General features: G+C 42.6%; 1 protein-coding gene across 1 annotated transcript in view; it reads left to right on the top strand.

Annotated features, from left to right (window-relative positions):
- RP1 (RP1 axonemal microtubule associated) overlaps positions 1-25,352 on the top strand; it is a 370,941-nt gene that overhangs the window by 269,476 nt on the left and 76,113 nt on the right. The window contains exons 46-48 of the mRNA XM_075270496.1: positions 1,178-1,416; positions 4,124-4,250; positions 9,097-9,239. Of these exons, the coding sequence (XP_075126597.1) occupies positions 1,178-1,416; positions 4,124-4,250; positions 9,097-9,239 (509 nt within the window). The remainder of the gene's footprint in view (positions 1-1,177; positions 1,417-4,123; positions 4,251-9,096; positions 9,240-25,352) is intronic.

Genomic DNA, 25,352 nt, shown 5'->3' with positions numbered 1-25,352 from the left:
AAACTGGGGGTGATTACACAATGCAGCAATCTGGGTATGGTTGATAATGAATAGGTCATGTGACATCTCTATCAGCATTCAATAGCAGGACCGTAGTGCCACACCACCGTAGATTGAAGTCTTCCTTAATGCTTTGCTGCACATTGAGGGCATTTATTGATTCTTACTAGTCATCTTCTGATGTTCCCTCTTGGAAACGTAGGCAGTGGTCCTCTCTGCTGAAATGGATTACAATTATAATAAATTCACTATGACATGTCTGTGCAGGATGCCTTGTCCTGCGGGTATAAGCAAGAGCCATTAATACAGGTATGAAGGTGTGCGGTACAGAGCACCGAGAGAGGTACAATATGGCAGAATAAACAAAGAATACTACAAAGTAAGAAGCAGAATATGGCAGAATACATTTGCTAAAACATGTGTTATCTACAAATACAGAATGGAATTCTTTCACATTGAAAGGACAACTTTCAGGAGCATTTGTGCCCTTGTAAATTCTGGTCATTTTGGCTTAATGTAAAAAAAAAAAAAAAAAAAAAAACACTTTTGACATCTCTCAGGCTGGAATACATTACAAGCGAGTTCCTATAGTTTCTGTTACTTGTGCAGTGAAGCAGGTTTACTGGTCAAAGCTTCTTGTGTCCACTGCGCGCACACGAGATGGTGTCATAGTTGACTGAATTGGCTGGTACGACTCTTTATAGGAGCGGCACCACGTCTACGACTCTTTATAGGAGCGGCACCACGTCTACGACCCTTTATAGGAGCGGCACCACGTCTACGCCTCTTTATAGGAGCGGCACCACGTCTACGCCTCTTTATAGGAGCGGCACCACGCCTATAACTTTTTACAGGGAATTTGAATACGGTCCACATTATATATTGTGCTGGGTTGACCAGCATTTACAAATATATCATTTTTGACTTGTTACTATCCTAACAGGTTGTTGGTGATTTAGGAACCTGAATCCTCCTGATAGGTTTCCTGATAGCAAACATATTGTCCAAAAGCATAACATAATGTACAAGATATTCCAAGTGTATTATTTTTAATGCCAATCCTCTGTTGCCCATACAATGTGACAGTCAACAAATTGTCAACTACTCTGCTATCACAACATTATGACTTGTGTTGTAAGTCAGGAAAATGTGACTTTTCTGCTTTCTCTCTATGCAGGGACTATTAATGTCATAGTGGTGACAGGTGATATTCCAAATCCTGGAGTCAATTCTACTGTGTATTTAACAATATGTTGTGAGAAGGGACATTATAAACCAGTTGCGTTTGGCGAAGGATCCCTAATGGTGGGACAATCCATACACACAGTAGAGCTCGATGGTAGTCTTGGATCTATCCAAAAAGTACGACTTGAAATGGAGGATAATGGAAAAGATAATGGCTGGTTTTGTAAAATGGTAAGTGACACTAATTGTAGACCTAAATAACACTTTACTGCCCACATTAGACTATGGCGATATTACTGTAATGTTACTGATGCCCTGACATTTTGCACTAACAAGTAGAAGTGAGAACCTCTATTTCTAATGATTCACAGAAGGTTAACCTCATTCATCACTGTAAGTTCTAGCAGTTTAATATTATTTCCAACACTATCGAATCTAAAGCAGGGCCGAGGAGCAGAAATGGATGGGGAGTGAGAAGAACGGGTCTGCAGGACAAGGCATATAGAAGATATTACCAGTATGGCACCCAAGACTTTGTGCTTGCAGAATACTATGATCATGCAGAGAATGAAGGAGTGAACTCTGCTTTTACATCTTGTTGAATGATCATTTGAGCCAATCTAAGTTAAATATAGACATCTATAAGATTATCACTCAGTGCCCACTGTATAGCCCCTCCAAACTGGCATTTTAGGAACCTGTTTGCTGACATGCCAGTCAGCATGTGTTCTGTCAATCATAAGGGGTGACTAGTAAGTATTCCAGCAGTGCTGGCGATTGGAAGAAAGTCTATGACTGAATGGACTGTTCTCTACATAGGCAGCAAACAGCATCCTTGAAAGAACATTAAGGTCAAGGGAGAATTTTTCTTCCTTGCACGGCAGAGTTACTTGATATGGTGAAAGAAGACATGTTTAATGTTTCAGTAGACCAGCCTCCATCTTATGGCTCTTACACACTATTCCCAGCCTAGTCTAAGTTCTTGCACCAGTTTTAGAGTCACCGGTGGGAGATTGCTGCAATGAATACTACAAATCTCAGAAAGACTGTATTCAGTACACCAAGTGGGAATCATTGTCATTTTAGTTATTGATTATTTCCTAGTAACAACGTATTCTTCAGAGGGGTAAAGTGATTGTCATCAATCCCTGTCCCCAGTGGCAGTGGGACTCTGCAGATGTTTGATGTTAAAGAGAACCTCTCACCATTTGCACCAACTCTTCCTTCCTACATCCTTCATAAGGTGCCAATCCACTGAGTCCTGCACAGTTGGAATTTTTTCCAAGAGGTTAGTCAGTCATTCGGAGTATCTTCTGACTCTGGCGGCTAGTCCTGGGCCTTGGTTGTTTAACACAGCTGAGTGCCACAGGCATTACGGAACTGGGCGTTAACTACATGATCATCATGACATAATAGTACGATGTGGTGCAGGAAGGGGTTAAATAGATACTCTAATGAGAACCCAGTTAATTTACCAGTATGTAGATGTGTCCTTTAATATCTTTTCTCTTTGCTGGACCTGTCCATGATATGTGTGCCATGAAATAAGCAGCTTCTAGTGATATACCATCTATCCAATGTTTGACTATATACAGCCACCCAGTTGTTATTAATTGTGTTGTTAATTACCACCTATCCAAAGTTAAGGGTGGGTGCAGCTGCATTGTTACAATATGGGAGGAGAGGATAATCCCTATAAACATAGGTAGATATACATACTCTATGCAGATACTGCTTGGGTCAGGTCCATTGCTCGATGGATTCAGTGCTTATATGCAGCTATACTATATTGACTGTGTTAACCTCGTGTTGGCCACAAAGACATTCATTTCCATTGCCTGTGAAAGATTGATTTCAAGCTCTAGTTTTCCCCCTCTAGACATCATTGATCAAAAGTAAACTGGGTTTCCTAAGGCCTGTAAATAAGAGATGTCTCAGGGCATAAGATAATAATAAGCTCTTGGTTACCACCACCAATTTAAGGCACATTTGCTTTGAGTTTATTACAGTTATTGAATGTATAGTTCTTCAGTATTCAGGAGAAGTAACAGAGACATCTTAGAAGAATATGAAGAAAAGCTCAACAGTTCGTTCCCGCTCAGCATGGCAAACTCCATGTACCACATCTTTCCTATCTGCATGACAGCGGCCGCATTCTTAAGGGAGCGTTCCCTAATCACATTATAATACACCATCATTCTATTAGACCTTTACTATGATGCAATACTTTTTAACAAACATTTTACAAACCTCCAGGGTGTACTTAAAACAAAAAAAAAAATCTGACTCTGAAGGTAGGACTGTTTTTCTAGACAGTGCGGCTTACATTACTAAAGCTTATCACCGTAGGGAAGGTATTTTCCAACAGAGATCACACATCCAGTAATGGGCAAACTGTTAGTAATGAAGTCAAATTGAAAGAAATAAGAGCAGAATTGATAGTGTTTATACTGCCACCCCTGGCATGTTCCTTTTGTGATGTTATATATAATGAGAACAACAAGTGCAGCTGCTAAGAGCTCACAAATGTTTATGTGCTCTTAAATAAAACCGTTCACAGAGGTCTCGGGAATAAACTGGTCGAGATGCCAAGTTCTGCCATTATTATTATTTGTTTCTAATGAAAATCCTGATTCGTTCCATTTGTTATGCTGAGAAATATCATCATTTATCAAACTTATCTCTGTATGCCAAACATAGCAGTAGTGATGGCACAGGGAGCCGCATCACTGCCCCAGTACAATATCTACAGTTGTATGGATAGGTTTTGTGGTTCTGCACATCAGCATGACAATGCAGTCCATTCAGTGTAACAAATGTGCAATGATGGGGCTTCTGGAATAAGGGGGAATACATGACACATTAGACATCCCCTACAGCTAGACCTACACCTACTGGACATCATTTTGACAATATTTTTGCCTCTTTTATTCCGCAGATACAGCTGCAGCATGTACAGAGCGGAGACATTCTTGAATTTCCATTTCTTCAGGCTTTTGGTAGCAAAGACAATAACTTAGTGGCTGAACTACCAGTTCTGAAACCTTCTGGACCTTTACTAACAGGTTTTTATCATTGTTTAGTGAAGCTATCTGTAGAATAAGCACAATAATACTTTATAGTATTCCAGGTTTAAGACTATTAATACATACTATTTATCTCCTTAGGCTCTATTCACATGGACAAGTTTAGTGGGTTTGTGACAGCCATTTTTAATGGTAATCACAGTTGTATTAACCTCTTCCTGCTGCAGACTTAAAGGGGTTGTCCACTTTTAGACCAATATTGAGAAACAAAAGTTATTGTTTATACAATAAAAGGATATACAATTTTCCAATATACTTTCTGTATCAATTCCTCACAGTTCTCTAGATCTCTGCTCGCTGTCATTCATTCTGTTACTCCCAGTGGATAAAAGTCTGACCAAGGTCATGTGATTTACGGTCCATGGTCATGTGATTTACGGTCCATGGTCATGTGATGACACACAGGTGCACAGCTGATTACCAGGCAGAGGTCTGATTACTGTGCTATGACTATAACGAGCGGCACCTGTGTGCTCATCACATGACCATGGACCGTAAATCACATGACCATGGTCAGACTTTTATCCTCTAGAAGTAACAGAATGACTGACAACAAGCAGAGATCTAGAAAACCGTGAGGAACTGATACAGAAAGTATATTGGAAAATTGTATATCTTTTTATACAAACAATAACATTTGTCTCTCAATATTGGTCAGAAAGTGGACAACCCCTTTAAGTTTTTTTTATTTTTCCCCAAAACTATATATGTGTCATTTTTTTTCTGTGTACACTAACATAGTGAATGCAATAAAAAAAAAAATAAAAAAACGCCAAGAATGATGTAAATATAGTTTTAGGAAAAATAAAAAATGTAAGTCTGCAGTCTAAGTCTACTGTGACTAGAGATGGGGGAAACGCTTTGCAATGAACCAGTTTTGACCCAAATATCCCAAGGCCCAAAAGAGGTGAGGGAAGTTGAGTAGAAATGTTTTTAATTTTTTTTTACACCTCCCCTGGACCTCCATCTATTATACTAAGGCCGGGTTCACACGGAGTTACGTGCCGCGAGATTTGGCACGTAGACGCCGCGTGACCCTTTGCGTGCCGTACACGCTCCCATTCATTTCAATGGGAGCGGGGAGCGTATGCGCCGCGCTAGTTTGCGGCCGTGAATAAATGCACGGCCGCAAACTAGCGCGGCGCATACGCTCCCCGCTCCCATTGAAATGAATGGGAGCGTGTACGGCACGCAAAGGGTCACGCGGCGTCTACGTGCCAAATCTCGCGGCACGTAACTCCGTGTGAACCCGGCCTAAGAGACCCCAAAGTATAATAATTTCACTTCTGGCCAATCCATAGTCATGTAATATACAGTCCATGGTCATGTGATGGACACACAGGTGCACAGCTCGTTACAGTCCTAGCACAGTAATCAGACATCTGACTGGTAAGCTGTGCATTGTGTGCTCATCACATGATCATGGACTGTACATCACATGACCATGGACTGTATATCACATGACCATGGACTGATTTTATCCACTAGAAGTAAGCAAAATCAATTACAACAAGCATGATCTAGATAGATAGATAGATAGATAGATAGATAGATAGATAGATAGATAGATAGATAGATATAGAAAAGCATGAGGAATTGATACAGAAAATATATTGGAAAATTGTATAACTGTCAACTATACGAGCAATAAAATTGGTCTCTCAATATTGGTCTGAAGTGGCTGTATTTACTAGCCCATGGCAATGACTGAGGTAGGAGAAAACTCCAATCCCAGTGTTACAAACCCGTAACGCCAAAGTCAATATTTGCCATAACACCAAAGGAGAACAGAATCTCCTCTTTAGTTGATTGCTAGCCTCAGAGATAAGAGATCATCAGGACTGACAGGTTTTTAAGCTAAGGCACCACATTGTGGAAACGCAGCATTCTTTGTTGCAGATATTACTGCGTTTTTGGGCGGGTGTTTTGAGCCAAAGCCAAGAGTGGCTAGACAAGGAATGGGAAATATAAATAAGTAAGTCTTTATACTTCTCTCGATCCACTCCTATCTTTGGATTTAAAAATGCAGCAAAATCTGCCACAATAAAATCTGCATTTCTTTTTGTAATGCCCTGCTATGGTATACCTTAGGTGTGCCCTAATAGCTACCTGTGTATTTACAAGTAACACATTGGTATACAGATATTCTAATGCATTATAAAAACTAAAATAAAATTGGAAAGTAAAAGTCTCCTTTTGAGACAAAAACAAATGTCAATAAAGTTTAATTTAAAAAAAAATAATTAAAAATCGTGCTAAAAATAAATTTTAAAAAATCTATTATAATTTTAAAAAGTCATATGACATACAAATACACATTGTATACAATCTGTACGATAAAATAAATACAATGGAGGGCAGATTTATCAAGACCGCTACTTTACATGCTGGTATTGATATTCCCTGCAATTAATATAATGCAATAAAATATTAATGCACATCAGATGTATTGACAGTATATTTGGCTAACATAGGACATTGAAGAAGTTAAACCCCCTCCATTCTGCTTAAAACATGAATTTAAATGAAATCCTGTAAATTATATACTGAAAATATAAAGAAAGTACAAAAACACTAAGATACAAAAAAAGAAGTTTTTATATACTATAGCAGTGTAAGACAAATAATGTAAAAAGTTATGTCACATCAGCCTGCAATGAGAGAAAATGGAAAAGCATACTGTGCATTCAAGGCCAAAATGAGATGCATCCGTAATGGGAATGTATTGTCAGTACAGACCTATTGTTCAATTAAGTTTTATGTGAAACTTTTTTTTTTTTTTTTAGTTATACTTTTTTCTCGGTTTCATGTCCTGATCTGTATAAAAGTTCCAAAATTGCACATTTTTCACTCTGGCACCGAAGCAGTTGAAATCAATTCACAAACATTTGCATATATGGACGTGTAAAGGGTCTGTGCAGGACTTGAAAACGTGGCTGCTATCGTTATCTCAGGAACAGTGGCTTAACTAGAAATGGTGGGGCCCTGTGGCGAACTTTTGACATGGGCCCCCTCTGACCGACGCCGAAGACCTCGACCAACCGACCCCCCACCACCACCACATTCCTGCATGCTCTATGCCCCATAGTGGCCCCTGCACACAGTATTATGCCCCATAGTGGCCCCTGCACACAGTATTATGCCCCATAGTGGCCCCTGCACACAGTATTATCCCCCATAGTGGCCCCTGAACACAGTATTATGCCCCATAGCGGCCCCTGCACACAGTATTATGCCCCTAAGTGGCCCCTGCACACAGTATTATCCCCCATAGTGGCCCCTGCACACAGTATTATGCCCCATAGTGGCCTCCACACAGTATTATGCCCCATAGTGGCCCCTGCACACAATATTATACCCCATAGTTGCCCCTGCACACAGTATTATGCCCCATAGTGGCCTACACACAGTATTATGCCACATAGTGGCCCCTGCACACAATATTATACCCCATAGTTGCCCCTGCACACAGTATTATGCCCCATAGTGGCCCCTGCACACAGTATTATTCCCCATAGCGGCCCCTGCACACAATATTATACCCCATAGTGGCCCCTGCACACAGTATTATGCCCCATAGTGGCCCCTGCACACAGTATTACCCCCCATAGTGGCCCCTGCACACAGTATTATACCCCATAGTGGCCCCTGCACACAGTATTATGCCCCATAGTGGCCCCTGAACACAGTATTATGCCCCATAGCGGCCCCTGCACACAGTATTATGCCCCTTAGTGGCCCCTGCACACAGTATTATCCCCCATAGTGGCCCCTGCACACAGTATTATGCCCCATAGTGGCCCCTGCACACAATATTATACCCCATAGTTGCCCCTGCACACAGTATTATGCCCCATAGTGGCCCCTGAACACAGTATTATTCCCCATAGTGGCCCCTGCACACAGTATTATTCCCCATAATGGCCCCTGCCCACAATATTATACCCCATAGTGGCCCCTGCACACAGTATTATGCCCCATAGTGGCCCCTGCACACAGTATTATGCCCCATAGCGGCCCCTGCACACAGTATTATGCTCCTTAGTGGCCCCTGCACACAGTATTATCCCCATAGTGGCCCCTGCACACAGTATTATGCCCCATAGTGGCTCCTGCACACAGTATTATTCCCCATAGTGGCCCCTGCACACAATATTATACCCCATAGTGGCCCCTGCACACAGTATTATGCCCCATAGTGGCCCCTGCACACAGTATTATGCTCCATAGCGGCCCCTGCACACAGTATTATCCCCTTAGTGGCCCCTGCACACAGTATTATTCCCCTTAGTGGCCCCTGCACACAGTATTACCCCCCATAGTGGCCCCTGCACACAGTATTATGCCCCATAGTGGCCCCTGCACACAGTATTATAGCCCAATGTGGACAACCATGAACAATTATTATACTCTGGGGTCTTTTCAGACCCCAGAGTATAATAATCGAAGACCCAAGGGGGGAATACAAACATTAAAAAAACCATGGTCACTTACCTATCCTGGCTCCGCTGCAGTCCTCGGTGGTGTCGGCCATATTCCTTGACGTTCAGACGTCACATGACCCAGGACACAAGCCAGTGACATGATATACATAGGTCACAAGTCAATGCCACATCTCCATCCCTTTATAATGAATGGGACTGAGCTGCAGCAAGACCATGTGACCAACGGACATGATGTCACTTTCTGAGAAGAAGAAAGCAGCCATGTTTTTTTAGCCCTGCACAACCCATTTAAGTGCTTCCTAGTTTTTTTCAGTGTTGTGGGTGTTTTTTATTTCTCAAAAATTATAAAAACTAATGTATGTATTTTTCTTTACCCATAGTGAAGACCTATACCATTTCTATCAGTATCCGTCAAGCTCCAAAGCCACTTACAGAAACAGATCTGTTTATCACACTATCTGGAACCATGGGCAGCACTGGAAGACGAAAGGTTACGTGTGGACGCAAAGCATTGTCTTCTAAGGTATAATATATTCATTCCAACAAATTTCCATGATAAGTTATAATGGATAATATTAATGAGTGATCAGCTAAACAAGCTAAAGCTCCTTTCTTGTTCATCCAAGCAATACATAAGGTTGGAGATTTGCCATAATCATAATTACCATAACATAATTACCATAACAATATTCACAAGTACATGTGTGAACTGGCGCTTACAGAACTGTAATTATTGAGTGAGGCTAGGGTCACACGCCCGCCGAATCCTTAGACTATAGTGGGGTCTGCCGCAGTCCGTCCGGTTTCCGCCATTTTTATACTGTAACCGACCGAGTGCAAAAATTCCTAAGTGCGAGTTTCAGCGAAATCTGTGGTGGAGTCTCTGTACGCAGATGTGAACCTAGCCTAAACTGTATGGATACATACAAGGTATATCTTAATCCGGCCTGTGAAAACAGATAGTGTAATTTACAAAGCTTATTAATGTAAATGGTAGCAGTGTATGCATTATATGTTTAACTCTTTAGTGCCTTTAGGGTTTTTTGTTTTTGACATTTCCATTTAGTACAAGTACTGTACTTCATAAGCTGTGTTTTTTACATTTGGAAAGCTAATAATGTCCCATTAAAGGGATTCTCCACCTCTTTTGATCATACTCATTTTATTTTAATGGTACATTTTAATGGTTCCTTTTTTCGATACACCTGTCTGCCAGGTTTCCATCTTCTGTCGGCAGAAGACAGAAACCTGAAAACGGAGTTTGGGCGCTGGTGTGAACCTGCCCTAATAAGCCGTCATACGTGGTTTCTTATCATTTTTTTTTTCTGCTGATAATAGACCCATTATGGCTGTAGCACATTTTGCTTTTCTCTCTGAGGCAGGGGATGTGTATGATATAGAGCCCCCTTCTCCCCTCATTATTACTACTAATAGTTTCTTTACATGTAATTCTGCCCAATGTAACTGCAATATAGCAACAAACAGCTGCAAAAAACCCAAGTGACCATAATATAGGAGATTTAGGGGCACTAGACTACAAATCCAGGTTATGTTGCAGCTAAAAAAAAAAAAAATCCCTGACATGGTAAAAGAAAAATTGAAGGGCAATAAGAAAATCTACTTGCTGTCTATGACTAACATTTCATCAGCAATAATACATGCAGCTAAGGTACATAGACTCTCCTTATACTCCATGTGTGTTGTGAGAAGCTGCCGACTCTTCTCTGTGCAGTGTTCAGTCAAGGAAAGTGATGTGAAAACTTGAAGAGGCTATGAAGAGACCTGCTACTCTGCTCACTGTGTTCCATCTTGACATTGCTGGTTTCTAAAGACAGAACTTCCCTAGTAATAGGAAGTGAACAGAAAATTAGCAGGAAGGGAGACAAGAATAATAGAGAGATTTTTCAGAAAGAAAACAGTAAATTTTTAAATAATGTTCTTTACATTTTGGACAATAATCCCATTCTCTATTAAATGAGACTAATCAAGTCAAGACAATCAGTCTGAAAAATGATTAACCTTTTAAAAGATGTTATTCTGACTGCCTGCAGTTTCAAATAGAGACATGAGCTTACTGCATACTGTATTATTTTAGCACAAAATAGATTTACTGCCTGCAGTGTTCACTACTTTTTTGCCAAATTTGCAATCAGTAGTGGTAATTCTAAGAAGAGCCTAAAGACCAGGGGAGAGCAACCTTTGGCTCTCCAGCTGCTGAGAAACTACAACTCCCAGCATGCTCCATTCACTTCCATGGGAGTTCCAAGAACAGCAGAAGAAGTATGCGTGCTGGGAGTTGTAGTTTTACAACAACTGGAGTGCCGAAGGTTGCCTACCCTTGCTATAGACCAATCTAGTCCATAAGGTCAGACATTGTAATACATGTAAGATAGCTTAGATGTATTTTATCAGAAGTTATTATTTCATTCTCGGCACACCAAAATAGAAATAAACAGCTGCAGTGTCTTCAGCCAAGGACTTCGGGAATAGAAAATGCTGATGTTTAGTAATCAGCCCCGCTGTAGAATGCCGGATGATGTTAATTAGTAATTTTGCTCTCTAAAGTAAATAATATGGGTTTAACTCACATCATGATGCTTAAGCAATTTTCCTTGACTCTGCCAACTTGGCAATCTCATCTTCCTTGTAATAAAAGCCAACCTGTCAGGGTATCCTCTGCTTCATTCTTCTTCAGACTAACAGCGTTACTTGGTTGTTAGAAGTGTATGGGGCTTGTTCTAATCTAAAGATTACATGTAAAATGTGTATATCCCCTTCACATAACAAATATTATTTGGAATACATATATCTTTGAGGTATTGGCACTATTATTATTATTACTATAATTAATATACTCCTGCTGTAACATCTAGGTTCTAAGTAAGGTCTGATCCAGAAGACACTTGTCACCTCTCCAATTCTCCAATACCAATTGCAGAGCATCTTCTTCATAACTCTATGCTGTGCTGCCCCCCTGTTATGTAATCTGGAGGTTTAGAAATAAATTGTCAACTGGGTGTTACCATTTCCTTCAAAGGCCTGTGTAACTATACAGTCAGGTACTGTCAATACTACTTGGACAGTGTAAGAGTGTGGAGGAATACCCCACCAACAGGTAGCACCCAGTTAGCAATTTACATATACATTTCTAATTGGAATTACAGAGAAACGGCACAACACAGATTTATAAGGAATTCTCCATAAAGCAAAGCTAGAATTGAAACAAATTTTCAGAAATGATTAGTACAGGTGAATATAAGAAACATTGTAGTATGTCTTATTAAAGAGATCTATTTCCTTCTCCACATATAGGGCTGCTTTCCTCCTCCTTATAAACCTATTTATTTACATCTGCGTCTGAATCTGTGTCTGTATCCAGCTAAGGGACGGTTCACACCTGCGCCCGGTAGCTAATCCGGCGAGTTTCTGTCTTCTCCCCCAAGAAACTGGAAAGGAGACAGAAACCCGGCGGTCAATTTTCAAAACCATTCACTTGAATGTATTTGCAAAGTAACCACCCGTGGGCATCTTCTGCCTCTCCTTGACGAAACTGTTTTTTTTTAGCCGGACACAAAATCAGACATGCAGGACTTTGTGTCCAGATTGGCTAAAGCGGAGACCGGGTGCAGGTGTGAATCTGATCTCACACACAGAACTCTACAGAGAGAGGAGGGGGAGGAGAAGGCTGTTTATTGACCTATTGTTTCATTCTGTGCACACAGCGTTTTATCTCTAGCATAGTATTAAAAGAGCTTCCTGATTCACAGAATAGCAATGTAGCAGCAGATATTTGTGTGTTTCTTCCAGCAGCCTCCTCCTCCCCCCTCCCTTCTCCATAGTCTAATATGTAACCAGTAACTCATCTATATGAAGGATTTAAGGAAAATATATTTTTAAACGAGTTATAATACAAAGTTTCAAAGTTCACTTGTACTATCTGTTTAGGAAAAGTATATATATATATATATATATATATATATATATATATATATATATATAGGTAGTGACTTGTTATTATAAAAGTGTGCACTAGAATAGAAAAGTTAGGAGTGGTAACAGCTCCTCTTTAACTCCTATATCAGCTGATCAGTGACTGTAGTATTTAGGGAGCTTCATTGAGGGTCCCTCCCTGTCTTCCCACCAGTGGCCCATGGTGATCTGTTACCTTGGTGAGTAGGGCAAACAAAGACATCAGGATCTTCTATAGGTATAAGATCATTTGGTCATGCAAGAAGAATGGACTAACAGACTACCTGTCAGTGTACCACTGACAGACAAGAATGCTCTAAGACTTAAAAAAAAAAAAAAAAAAAAAAAAAAGTGTTTACATTTTTTTTTAGCAAAAACAGTAAAAAAATTTAAATGATTTATCGTTCAAAAATAAAGAAAGAAAGAAGACCTAACACCAGGTCTCAAAAGCCCAGTGATATACCCATTCCATATGCATTCTTACCCTGAGCAGTGTGGTGCTTTGTTCACCCAAACCTGTTTAGTTGTTCCAAACATAGAAGCCCCATAAGTGTTTATATAAATTATCCTCTATTAGCCAAATACACTAATTCACTAATAAATAAATTATATTTATTCTAAAAGGGTGCCATTAATAATACAACATATCCTGCAAGCTAAAAAAAAATCAAGTTATGCATTTTGGAATGCGGCAATAAAAGGCTTTAAATCAGCAGATCTTAAGGTGCTAATAAAATAGATACTTTTAAAGATTGTGTTATAGTTTGCTAACAATATTTGGTGCTACAGGAAATCTTCTCCATAAACAATGCGTACTTTAAGAAAATGGCGTATTTTCAAAATACAGTTCACACCAAGCAGTTTTGAATGGCACTGTTGTTGGGCTACAATATGGTTTTGAAAACCTTTCCGTCTGCTTTCTAATTTGCTGTCATTTTTATGACGTCCATAAAATTATTTTCTGCACATAAAACCCTCTCATGAGAGCAGAGAAATGTATATTGCTGATGTATTGAGCTCACAGAGCATTGCCTACACTAGATAACGGTATATTATTAGTGGGTATCCTGATGTTCTCTTTTAGTTTGGTCTTAGCTAAATTTTAATGTGGAGAATAGGAAATAAGATATCATTGGACTCAAAAGAGTTAAATCTGGGTGAAGTTATAAAGTAAATGATATAAAATTAGCCTAAAATATTAAAGTGACATGGATGAGTCTTACAAATGAAAACTGGAATAATACAGGAAGAATTTGTAGAATGGCTGATGATAATGAAGGACAATAATTGTGCTATTTCCTTATTAAACACCACTGATGTATACTATGTAATATGTTTGAACTTCTCGGCTATAACTAGAGCTTTGGTAGACAACTACAGCTAACACCCTAACCTAAGTGACATAGCTAGGAATGGCAATGCCGTGGCAAACTTTTGATATGGGATATCCCCCCCAAAGACCCCAACTGACCGACCCCCCATCTGCATTCCTGCATGCACTATTATGCCCCCTAGTGGCCCCTGCACACAATATTATGCTCCCATGGTGGCCCCTGCACACAGTATTATTCCCCATAGTGGCCCCTGCACACTGTATTATACCCCATTGTGGACCACCCATGAACAATTATTATACTCTGGGGTCTTTTCAGACCCCAGAGTATAATAATCAGAGACCCAGGGGAGGATAAAAACATAAAAAACACTGTTACTTGCCTCTCCTGGGCTTCAGTTTACTCCCCACTGATGTCGGCCATCTTCAATGATGGACCAGACGTCACTTGAGCTAGGGCTTGCGTCACGACGCATAATGATGCAGGCCCGACCCACGTGACGTCTGGGATTTTACCCAAGTAGCCCTGAAGCCTGCCGGAACCAGGAGAGGTAAGTAATAGAGATGATCGAACACTAATATGTTCGAGGTTCGAAATTCGATTCGAACAGCCGCTCACTGTTCGAGTGTTCGAACGGGTTTCGAACCCCATTATAGTCTATGGGGAACACATACTCGTTAAGGGGGAAACCCAAATCCGTGTCTGGAGGGTCACCAAGTCCACTATGACACCCCAGGAAATGATACCAACACCCTGGAATGACACTGGGACAGCAGGGGAAGCATGTCTGGGGGCATAAAAGTCACTTTATTTCATGGAAATCCCTGTCAGCTTGCGATTTTCGCACACTTGGCTCTGCTACATCTGATGTAGTAAGCCGAGTGTGCATAAGGGTTCTAGTGCACCCTCGGCTCTGCTACATCTGATGTAGCAGAGCCGAGTGTGCACACTCAGCTCTGCTATATCAGATGGGCTGACCGGCACATCAGATGTAGCAGAGCCGAGTGTGCACACTCGGCTCTGCTACATCAAATGTGCACACTTGGCTCTGCTATATCAGATGGGCTGACCGGCACATCAGATGTAGCAGAGCCGAGTGTGCACACTCGGCTCTGCTACATCTGATGTAGCAGAGCCGAGTGTGCACACTTGGCTCTGCTACATCTGATGTAGTAGAGCCGAGTGTGCATAAGGGTTCTAGTGCACCCTCGGCTCTGCTACATCTGATGGGCTGACCGGCACACGGTGTAGTTGAGCAGAACTGGCTCAGCACTGCTAAGTCTCTGCATTCCCATAGGAATGCATTGGCCAGCCTTCGGCCAATCAGCGCTGGCTCTGCCGGTGGAGGTGGAGTCTAAGGTCGGACCTGAATGGAGACTGGTGTGGAGTGATCTTAGACTCCGCCTCCTCCAGCAGAGCCAGCGCTGATTGGTCGAATTCCGTACTCTGGCCAATCAGCGCTGGCCAATGCATTCCTATGGATTCCTATATCCACACTCGGCTCTGCTACATCTAATGTGCCGGTCAGCCCATCTGATATAGCAGAGCCGAGTGTGCACATCTGATGTAGCAGAGCCGAGTGTGCACACTCGGCTCTACTACATCTGATGTGCCGGTCAGCCCATCTGATATAGCATAGCTGAGTGTGCATTGGCCAGCCTTCGGCCAATCAGCGCTGGCTCTGCCGGAGGAGGCGGAGTCTAAGTTCGGACCTGAATGGAGACTGGTGTGGAGCGTCTTAGTCACAAAGTTCACATTCTCATATGACCCGGATTTGAAATCCACTATTCGTCTAAAATGGAGGTCACCTGATTTCGGCAGCCAATGACTTTTTCCGATTTTTTTCGATGCCTCCGGTGTCGTAGTTCCTGTCCCACCTCCCCTGCGCTGTTATTGGTGCAAAAAAAGCGCCAGGGAAGGTGGGAGGGGAATCAAATTTTTTTGGAGTTTGCCACGTGATGTTCGATTCGAATCGAACACATCGAACAGCCTGATATCCGATCGAACATGTGTTCGATAGAACACTGTTCGCTCATCTCTAGTAAGTAACAATGTTTTTTATGTTTTTTATGTTTAGGATTGGTAAGTAAATAGGGCCTGTTACCTGCTGGAGTTATTCCAGCAGGCAATGGCCAATAAAAAAAAAAAATTCTTAGCGGCAGTGGCTGTCGCCAGGCACCCCGATGCCCCGGGTCCTGTGGCAGCCCCTACTGCTGCTACCCCGATAGTTATGCCCCTGACCCTAACTTATCAAAACTCTCCTTAGCTTTCAATCAGAATTTGTCTCCTATTTCCAATGTAGTTTGCACAGTAGATTCTGAACTGTGATTGGAATTGTGGACAACAAGACTGAATTTGATACATAAAACCTAAAATTTCTTGAGTTTGTTATGAGGAAATGTCCTAGTGAAGGTGCAATGGAGGCAGAGTGCCAACAGTCTTGGCTATTTGCCCTTAGATACAAACCATTAGTCCCATTGAATACAAGCTATTCTTGGTTGTTATAGGTAACTCCTCCACATTTTATTTTGGAGCAGCTTTCATAAATCGCAACTATTTTCTTAAAGCACTTAATGCATTGGGCGCCCAGATGAGAGTCCTAATGATGGTGTCATCTCTTACTAAACATCATCTCCTTTATTTATTAAAACATTACATTTCATTTTAGTAGCATTTAGTAAGTTGTGAGAATGGCGATATATCTGCACTGCCGTCTTTTCATGTCTTTCATCTCCATTCCAAGCAATGTAATAGCCTCTCTTTATGTGTTATCTGCATAAAACAGACTTTAATGGTGCCAAGTGTGTCCCATTGGTGGGGTTATACAGGATTGTAAAGAACCAGCAGTCCTAATGGAAATAAAATGTGTTGCGTTCTAGTTCAAAAAATTAGAGTGATGGTTCAAGAACAGTCCATAAGATAACTTTTCTTTTTTTTTTTTTTTTTTGAGAAGGGGCTTCAATAAGTAATCTGATCAAAGGGTAACTCAGCTATAAATTATAGAGAATCCTGCAGCCCGCATTCAGATCCTCTGCAGTAGCATATCTAAAGTATAACTGTATTTTATAAAACAGAGTGACAAGTTAGAAGTTTTGATAGGTGGGGGCCCACAAGTTATACCCCCACTGATCGCTGATGCAAATGGGGAGATGTACTCAGCTGTGCTCTGTGTCTTTAGGCTGTGATAAGTTGTGCTGTCCTGAGATTATATCACTAAAGAAGAGGCCATATTAACTGATGTTACGTGCAGCAATGGCTCACTGCAGGATGCAGACAGGTCTTCATAGTAAATGGTGGAGGCTACACAGATACAAAACACTATTGAAACATCCACTCGCATACTGAGAATTCACGATTGGGTGGATGTCTAGAATCCAAATATACATAGATAAGGAGTGGAGATGAGCAAATTTTAAAAAAATTCAATTTGGCAGCTTTGCCAAATTCTTCCGATACGATTCGATCCAAATTAATTTGCAGCAAAACACGTTAAAAAACAACTATTTCCTGGCTGCAGAGAGCCTGTATAGTGGTGCAGAACACTGTGCCTTGGAGTGGTTTTTAGTGATGTCCCACTAGGGAAGCTGAACTAATGATGCACTGATCACAGGTTCAGCCCTATAGATTGCAATTCACATGTATTGCAGTCTATAGAGGAAGTAAGCCTCACTTCTGGGCAGGATCAACCAGGTACTGGAGTCTAGTAGCAGCTGCAGAAGATGTATATTGGCTCCCCCGACCTTGCCGAGGGGGACATTTAGCATGGCGGGACTCTTTTGTGCTCCGACCAGGAGTTATGGAGCAGGGTGATAGCTGTCAGTTACAGCTAACACCCAATCCCGATGCCGTGGGCGGTCATGAAGATGTTAAAGGGCTGTGCCATCACAGGACTGGCTGCACCATAGCATTGTGGTTGATCCCACATTACCAGAGTTTCTTGCCTCATGTCCTAACGTGCGGAAGCCATTTTTAGAAAAAAATGTGATTCGTTACCACGAATTGTGAGGAAATTCGAATTTGATGCGAATTGAATATTTCCTGAAATTTGGTTCGAATTCCGTTTCGGCAGCTTTGATTCGCTCATCTCTAATAAAGAGTATATAAAGTGCCATTTGCATGATAATGTTGGCTTACAGCCTATTAATGGGGCCCATACTCTTAGATAAGATAGGCTGCCCAGCACCTATATACATACAACAAAAAACTGCCAGAGTCCCATTTTCTTTCAACCAACATAACAAGGGATAGCTGCATTTCACTGAAATATATGGAAATGCAAAGCGTTCTGCTTTCATCTCCGAGTAGATATGAGCAGAACCAATGACAACCACTGATGCTTCTGTTGGTGGGCATCACAACTCACCTACCACCAAGTATCAGAACTTCTGAAGTGTCATATACATTTTATGACCCAGCAGTTACTCTTGGAGTATTCCTTGGTGGGCATTGAGATAAGTGGGATGTCCATGTACTGTATAGGCGTGTCAGAGAGAGATACTAAGTTGTAGTTAACAGATGAGGACCCCTTTAGTAACTCATATGTCACCATAGAGTATTTGAAAACAGGTTTTCTAAACCACACAACACCTGAAGCAATAGTCTAGACCTGCCCTTCATCAGTCCCAGGATGACTGTGCTACATTAATGTAGTGTGGTCGTGTGAGACTATAATACATTGAACATATGGAAACTAAAAGATGGAATGATTTGTTTAGTCTTTGCCTTCTTCTTCTTCTTTCTAGCTCTTGCTCCATGTGATGTTATCTTTGATTTTCCCCTATATTTAGATACAATACACCTAGTGATGATGGTACCATAGCAACTGCAGCCTCAAAGGGAAATATTAGCAAAACTTGATCTTTTGCTTTTCTAGTTTATTGCTTCTCATTATTTCTATAAATGCTAAAAGTGTTTGTTTCTCTTCTTATCATTAGGAGGCTTTTAGTCCTTCAAGAAATCTTAAATCATATTTTATAGTCAAGAAAAATAATCGAAAGTATAACTGATGTCTTGTAAAAACGAAGTTGTGTTAGTGACAGTCGTACTCAATCCAGAGAATCTAAACTTCATTCCGACCTGCATCTCAATGATGAACATAAATTCATCAGGTCCATTTGATAATAGCAGAATATTACATGTGCATGTCTATAGATTAGAACCAAAGCCACTACATTGTGTCATAGGAGTTTAGGGAACAAACTGTGGTACCTGTACCCCAAAGGGTACACGTTATATCTCTAAGACGGACTCTCACTGTCCTCTTACTGGGTATCATCATAACCTTGGGATTATTTCATGTCATTTATATGAGTAGGCAATGCTTGTTTTAGAGAAACACTAAATTCTTTCTCTTGATACTATGTTGATACAATCTTGCAGCTGGTTGTAAGCCAACTGGGTGCAATAGAAGCCTCCACTTTTTACACTGTCTGCAACCAATTGTAAGCCTCAGTAAGTCCTCCAGCTATTTGCAGGGTGACATTGGAAACTTAAAAAATGAAATTATTGCCTGTGATCTCTGCAGGATTTCTATGAAAGCATTACAGGAATATTCAGAAAAACCTGCAGACTAACAAAGACTGTGATCAACTTTAGCTTCTCTTTACTTTCATCTCTAATATTTAGATCTAGTCTTTTATAGATAGCAAGGAACATGTTTGTACACATCTTAGGGGTATAGTATAACGGCTACACTTGGTTATTGTAAACTGTCTTATGCCCGGTTCATATCTACGTTTGGGTTAATCCATTCCCCTATCCGCATGAAAAATGTGGAGAGTAATATCCTGCAAGCATCGCTTTTCTCTCTGCATTTTTCATGCAGAAACCACACGGACACCATTGTAGTCTATGGGGTCCACAGGTTTCCTAAGGTAGCCGCTTTTTTATGCAGAATAGGTTTCCATTCAGGGGTCCCCAAGCAGATTTCCCAAACGGAAACCCCTCCGCAAATGTGAACCAGGCCTTACATTTATTTCCTTGATGCCCGCCATATCAGCTTCAAACACTTTTTCACTTCATTGCGTCAACATGACTTCATTGGTTTCGGTACTCGGTACTTTACTTTCCATGCAGATAGTACCCCTCAATACCATACTGTCAATTTCTATGTAATGATGGCTGCTTGCTACGAGATATCCCTCACTAGGTAGTGATTCTCGCTGACTAATCAATACTCTGTAATGTTTGGATACATGACCTTATAATGCCACTTTAACTCACTCAGCACCTTATTTTAGGGGGTATCAAAAAAGTACCCAGTAGTACCCAAAGTACCCTACCTGGAATTTTGTGCTGTGGAAATATGACCAAAGCAGTTAAAGGCGAGTAGGGGGGTAAGCTAATTTCATGCAGTGGCTTCCTGGCTTGTTAAAAATTAAAACACTGCAAATTTAACAAAGTAATTTATTTTTTATTTTAAATTGAGTAATTGATTATTTGATTTTTATTGAGAAGAAAAAAAGAAAGTTTTACATTATATACAAAACAGAAGAAAAAAATCAACAAGAAACTATACATAAGAAATAATAAACAGAAGAACATTGCTCCGTACAATATTCCAGATGCGAGGTTTGTCCATGCAAAAATAAAGAGGAATTATATAAGAAAGCCAAGAGCAGGGCCCATATGCAGGGGTGAACCTTCCGCTTTCGCCACCCGAGGCGAACGACAGAAAGCCGCCCCCCCTCCCCCGGGAGGAGGGGGCATGATGAAGCGGAGGGGGTGGGGCTAAGCGAAGGGGGCGGGGCTTAGCAGCATTTGCAGGCAGAGAGCAGGCACGGAGATGATCTGCTCTCTGCCTGAGCGTGAGGGGAGGCTGCTGGAGCAGCGCTGCGTCCACAGGACCTCCCCAATCCACCGCTCGGTGTTAAGCCAGTCCAGGACAGCTTGTCCTGGACTGGCTTAGGTAAGTAAAAATGCCGCCCTCCCTGGGGCCCTGGCATAGCGCCGCCTGAAGCAGTCGCTTCAGGTCGCCTCATGGGAGGTGCGGCGCTGCCCATATGAGATTCCCAGGCACTATTTATCTAGATCATAGTAGAGAGGCCAGGTAGGATCAGGAGCGAATAGGGGAAGGGAGAGATCCAGGAGGGGGAGGGGGAGACAGGGGAGGGAGGAAGCAAAAGTAACCAAAGACAGAAAGAGAAAACAAGAAACAAAAAGCAAAACACAATTAGAACAGTACACCCGAACAAAATCTAGCGCCACCAAGGACACACGAGATAGGATGCAAAAGAGTCGTACGGTGATCAGTCACCAGGTCCGATTATAGAAATCAAACTGAGCCATCCGGTACCGTATACAAATTAGGGAGTTGTTGTGGGACCAGACTGGGGCTGAGAAGGGGAGGACCAAAGAGAACATTTGGAGCGAAACCTGAGGAATGTATGGTTCCCATTAGCCAGCAACCTCTCCAAAGTGAAGGCTAGGTCAACATGGTGAATTAGTTCGGTAATGGTCAGACAAAGCGTGGATTTCCACTGACGAGCGATCATGGATCAGGCCAACAGCAGTATCTGACCCAACACAACCTGCGTGCCTGAGGGGAAAAGACCAGTATCCAAGAAGCAAAGATCCAGCCCAGGAGAGAGGTATATAACAAGACCGGCTATGGAGGACATAAAGTTATATACTGCTACCCAAAAGGCTAAGACCGGAGGGCACTCCCACCACAAATGTATTAAAGACCCTACATGACTGCATCCCCTCCAGCAGAGTTTCGAAAAAGAGGGGTCTATGTGCGCCAGCTGGCTAGGGGCCCTGTACCAGCGCAACATTATCTTTAAGGCCGTCTCCCATTGCAGCGCTCCCCTAGAGACACGTTTAACAAACCCACTAGCCTTATACCAGTCCGTCAGAGTAATGGGTCTGGCAAGATCTGTTTCCCATCGGAGCAGATGAAAAGGCTTGACCCGCTCAGTGGGAACAAAAAGAAAGCCGTAATACGCAGAGGTCCCCACTTTAACAGGCGAGGTTCGATTCCACAATTTTAGTGTTATGTCAGTCCAGGTAGCTGCAACGGGGCTAAGGGATAGCAGTAGGGAATCTCGCCCTGCACTACTCCCACTAGCTAACCCGGTCCCTGCCTCACGGGTGTAGGTCGGCTGTTCTCAGGCTAAGCCTGACCCCGACAGCTCCTCTCTCACTGACACCGTAGGCCTAGAGGAAAGTGGGAGAAGGAATGCCCTATAAGATCTCTAGGGACTGGAGACTAAAGGGGGTCACCCCTAACGAACTAGTGAAGCTGCTACTGACAGGGACTGACAAGGGTGTGCGCTGACTAACAACACAAGCAGCACACAGGAAACATGTAGGAAAGAATTCCCCCAAACCAATATGGGAAGGAACTTTACACTAGGAAACAAACACAGGGAAACTGAGTAGAAATCAAAGGATAAGGCAATTCACTCACACAGTCAATTATACACAGAGGGAGGATTGGTGAACACAGAAGGGAAAACACAAACCAACTTGTTCACCCAAAACCTCCCAAGAACCAACCACGGAACTTCCTCTATCCAAGATAACCACCTACTCCTCCTGCTAAGGCCTAGCTCTGTAAAAGCGACACTCAGCACAGAACCATGGGAGGCATGGGTTTAAATACAGAGTAGAGACCACTCCTCCCAGGTGCAAATGGGAGGACAGACTAATCAACCAGGAAAGAAAGCAATGAACCTAAATACTCCTAACAGGATCCTCCCCTCAAGGAGAAGACTCCGGATTCTCTAGGAGCATCCTTCTTCGGGAACTCCTTGTGGAATTTCTCCACGAGTCTGGGGGCTGACATATCCGACTCCAGAACCCAAGAATTATCCTCAGGACCGTATCCCTTCCATGCCACCAGATACCGTAGCTTCCCCCGAACATATTTGCTATCCAGAACTCGGGATATCTCATACTCCCCGGACTCAGAAACTGGTGGAACCTTAACAGGAGACGTTCCCTTCTTGGCCTTCTTTAACAAGGAGACATGGAACACCCGGTTTATCTTCCACCTTTTAGGTAGTTGCAGCTGCGCCGCCACTTCATTTACCATCTTGATGATCTTAAAAGGACCCACAAACCTGGGACCCAGCTTCTTGCAAGGAACCTTCAACCTGATATTCTTGGTGGACAACCAAACCATCTCACCAGGGAAGAACTGCAACTCTCCTCTCTTCCGATCCGCCTGGACCTTAGCCTGGTGCGACGCCCGCACCAGATTCTCTCGGATACGGGACCATACCCCTTGCAGCTTTTTAGAAAATAGCTCCTCCTCCGGAACTGGGGAAGAAATGGAAGAAAATACTCCGAAAACAGGATGTCTACCACCGGAGCAAAAAAAAGGTGTGGTACCTGTGGCATTGGAATCATGGTTGTTTAGGGAAAATTCTGCCAGGGGGAGAAAGGCAGCCCAATTATTCTGGTTCTCTCGAACAAAACACCTCAAAAACTGTTCCACATCCTGATTCTTCCTCTCTGTTTGTCCGTTAGACTCTGGGTGAAACCCGGAGGAAAACGACAGTGTAACTCCCAACCTGCTGCAAAAAGCCCGCCAGAATTTAGCCACAAATTGCGGTCCCCTGTCCGAAACGATATCCTCAGGAAGACCATGCAACCTTACAATTTCTTTAATAAACGCTTCAGATAGTGTCTTGGCACATGGCAGCCTGGAAAACGGGATCAAATGGCACATTTTCGTGAAGCGGTCAACGACTACCCAAATGACCGTGAAACCCTTAGACACCGGAAGGCCCGTGATGAAATCCATAGACAGATGAGTCCAAGGTGCCTTAGGAGGTTCCAATGGATGTAGAAGACCGTGGGGACGGGTATGCGACGCCTTGGCTCTTGCACAGACCGAACAATTTTGAACAAACTGCAAGACATCCTTACTCCACCCTGGCCACCAAAAATTCCTAGACACCAATCTCATGGTCTCTGAAACCCCCGGGTGACCAGCAAGAACCGACTCGTGACACTCCCTCAGGAGACTTTGTCGGAGAGTAGTTGGGACAAAAAGCTTGTTTCTAGGTATCTTGGAAGGTGCAGCGTGTTGCGCTTCGATCAAGGCCTTCTCCAATTTCGCGCCCAATACTGCTACCACCACTCCATCCCCAAGAATAGTGGCAGGCGCCTCTCGTTCCTCCTCAGTCGACATATACCGGGATAAAGCATCAGCCTTGACATTCTTTGAACCCGGCACATAAGTCACGGTAAAATGGAACCGCGCAAAAAATAGAGCCCATCTGGCCTGCCGTGCATTTAATCTCTTCGCCGACCCAAGATAAACCAAATTCTTGTGGTCAGTAAATACCTGGACTGGCCTTCTGGCCCCCTCCAGGAAATGACGCCAATGTTCGAACGCTAGTTTTATTGCCAGTAGTTCCCTATCCCCGATGTCATAATTCCGTTCAGAGGCAGAGAATTTCTTAGAAAAGAAGGCACAGGGATGCATACCCTCCTCGAACTCCTGAGAAAGTACTGCTCCCACCCCCACCGAGGAGGCATCCACCTCCACTCGGAAGGCCAACCTCTCATCCGGCTGTCTCAAAATGGGAGCGGACGAGAATCGCTTCTTCAGTTCTTCAAACGCAGCCAGCGCCTCTGGCGACCACTTAGCACAGTCAGCCCCCTTCTTAGTCAAGTCCGAGATAGGTTTCACAACCTCAGAAAATCCCTTGATAAACTGGCGATAATAGTTGGAGAACCCCAAGAACCGTTGGACCGCCTTTAGGTTCTCGGGTCGCGGCCACTCCAAGACTGCCCTGACCTTCTCAGGGTCCATCTCGAACCCCTTGTCCGATAGGATATAGCCAAGGAAACATAACTTATTGACCGCGAACACACATTTCTCCAGCTTAGCACTTAATTGGTTAACCCTCAGGAGATCTAAAACCTCTCTCACTCTCTCCCAATGAGTCTCCAAATCCGGGGTGTAAATGAGTATATCGTCCAGATAGACCACAACCCCCCTCCCTATGACGGCACTTAGTACATCATTAATAAAATTCTGAAAAAACGCAGGCGCATTGGTTAGACCGAAAGGCATCACTAGATTCTCAAAGTGTCCTAGGGGTGTGTTAAACGCTGTTTTCCACTCATCCCCCTTCTTGATTCTCAGCAAGTTATATGCCCCACGTAAATCTATTTTACTAAACCAGCGGGCTCCCGTAATCTGGCTGAATAGATCCGAGATCAACGGAATGGGATAGGGATTCCGCACCGTGATTTTGTTAATCTCCCTAAAATCCAAACAAGGGCGCAACCCTCCATCTTTCTTCTTTACAAAGAAAAACCCCACTGCTACTGGGGACTTAGATGGGCGAATATGCCCCACCTCTAGACTCCCC

Source organism: Leptodactylus fuscus, chromosome 4 (assembly GCF_031893055.1).
Source record: "Leptodactylus fuscus isolate aLepFus1 chromosome 4, aLepFus1.hap2, whole genome shotgun sequence".
Classification (NCBI taxonomy): Eukaryota; Metazoa; Chordata; class Amphibia; order Anura; family Leptodactylidae; genus Leptodactylus; species Leptodactylus fuscus.
This window is presented reverse-complemented; position numbering and strand designations above follow the sequence as displayed.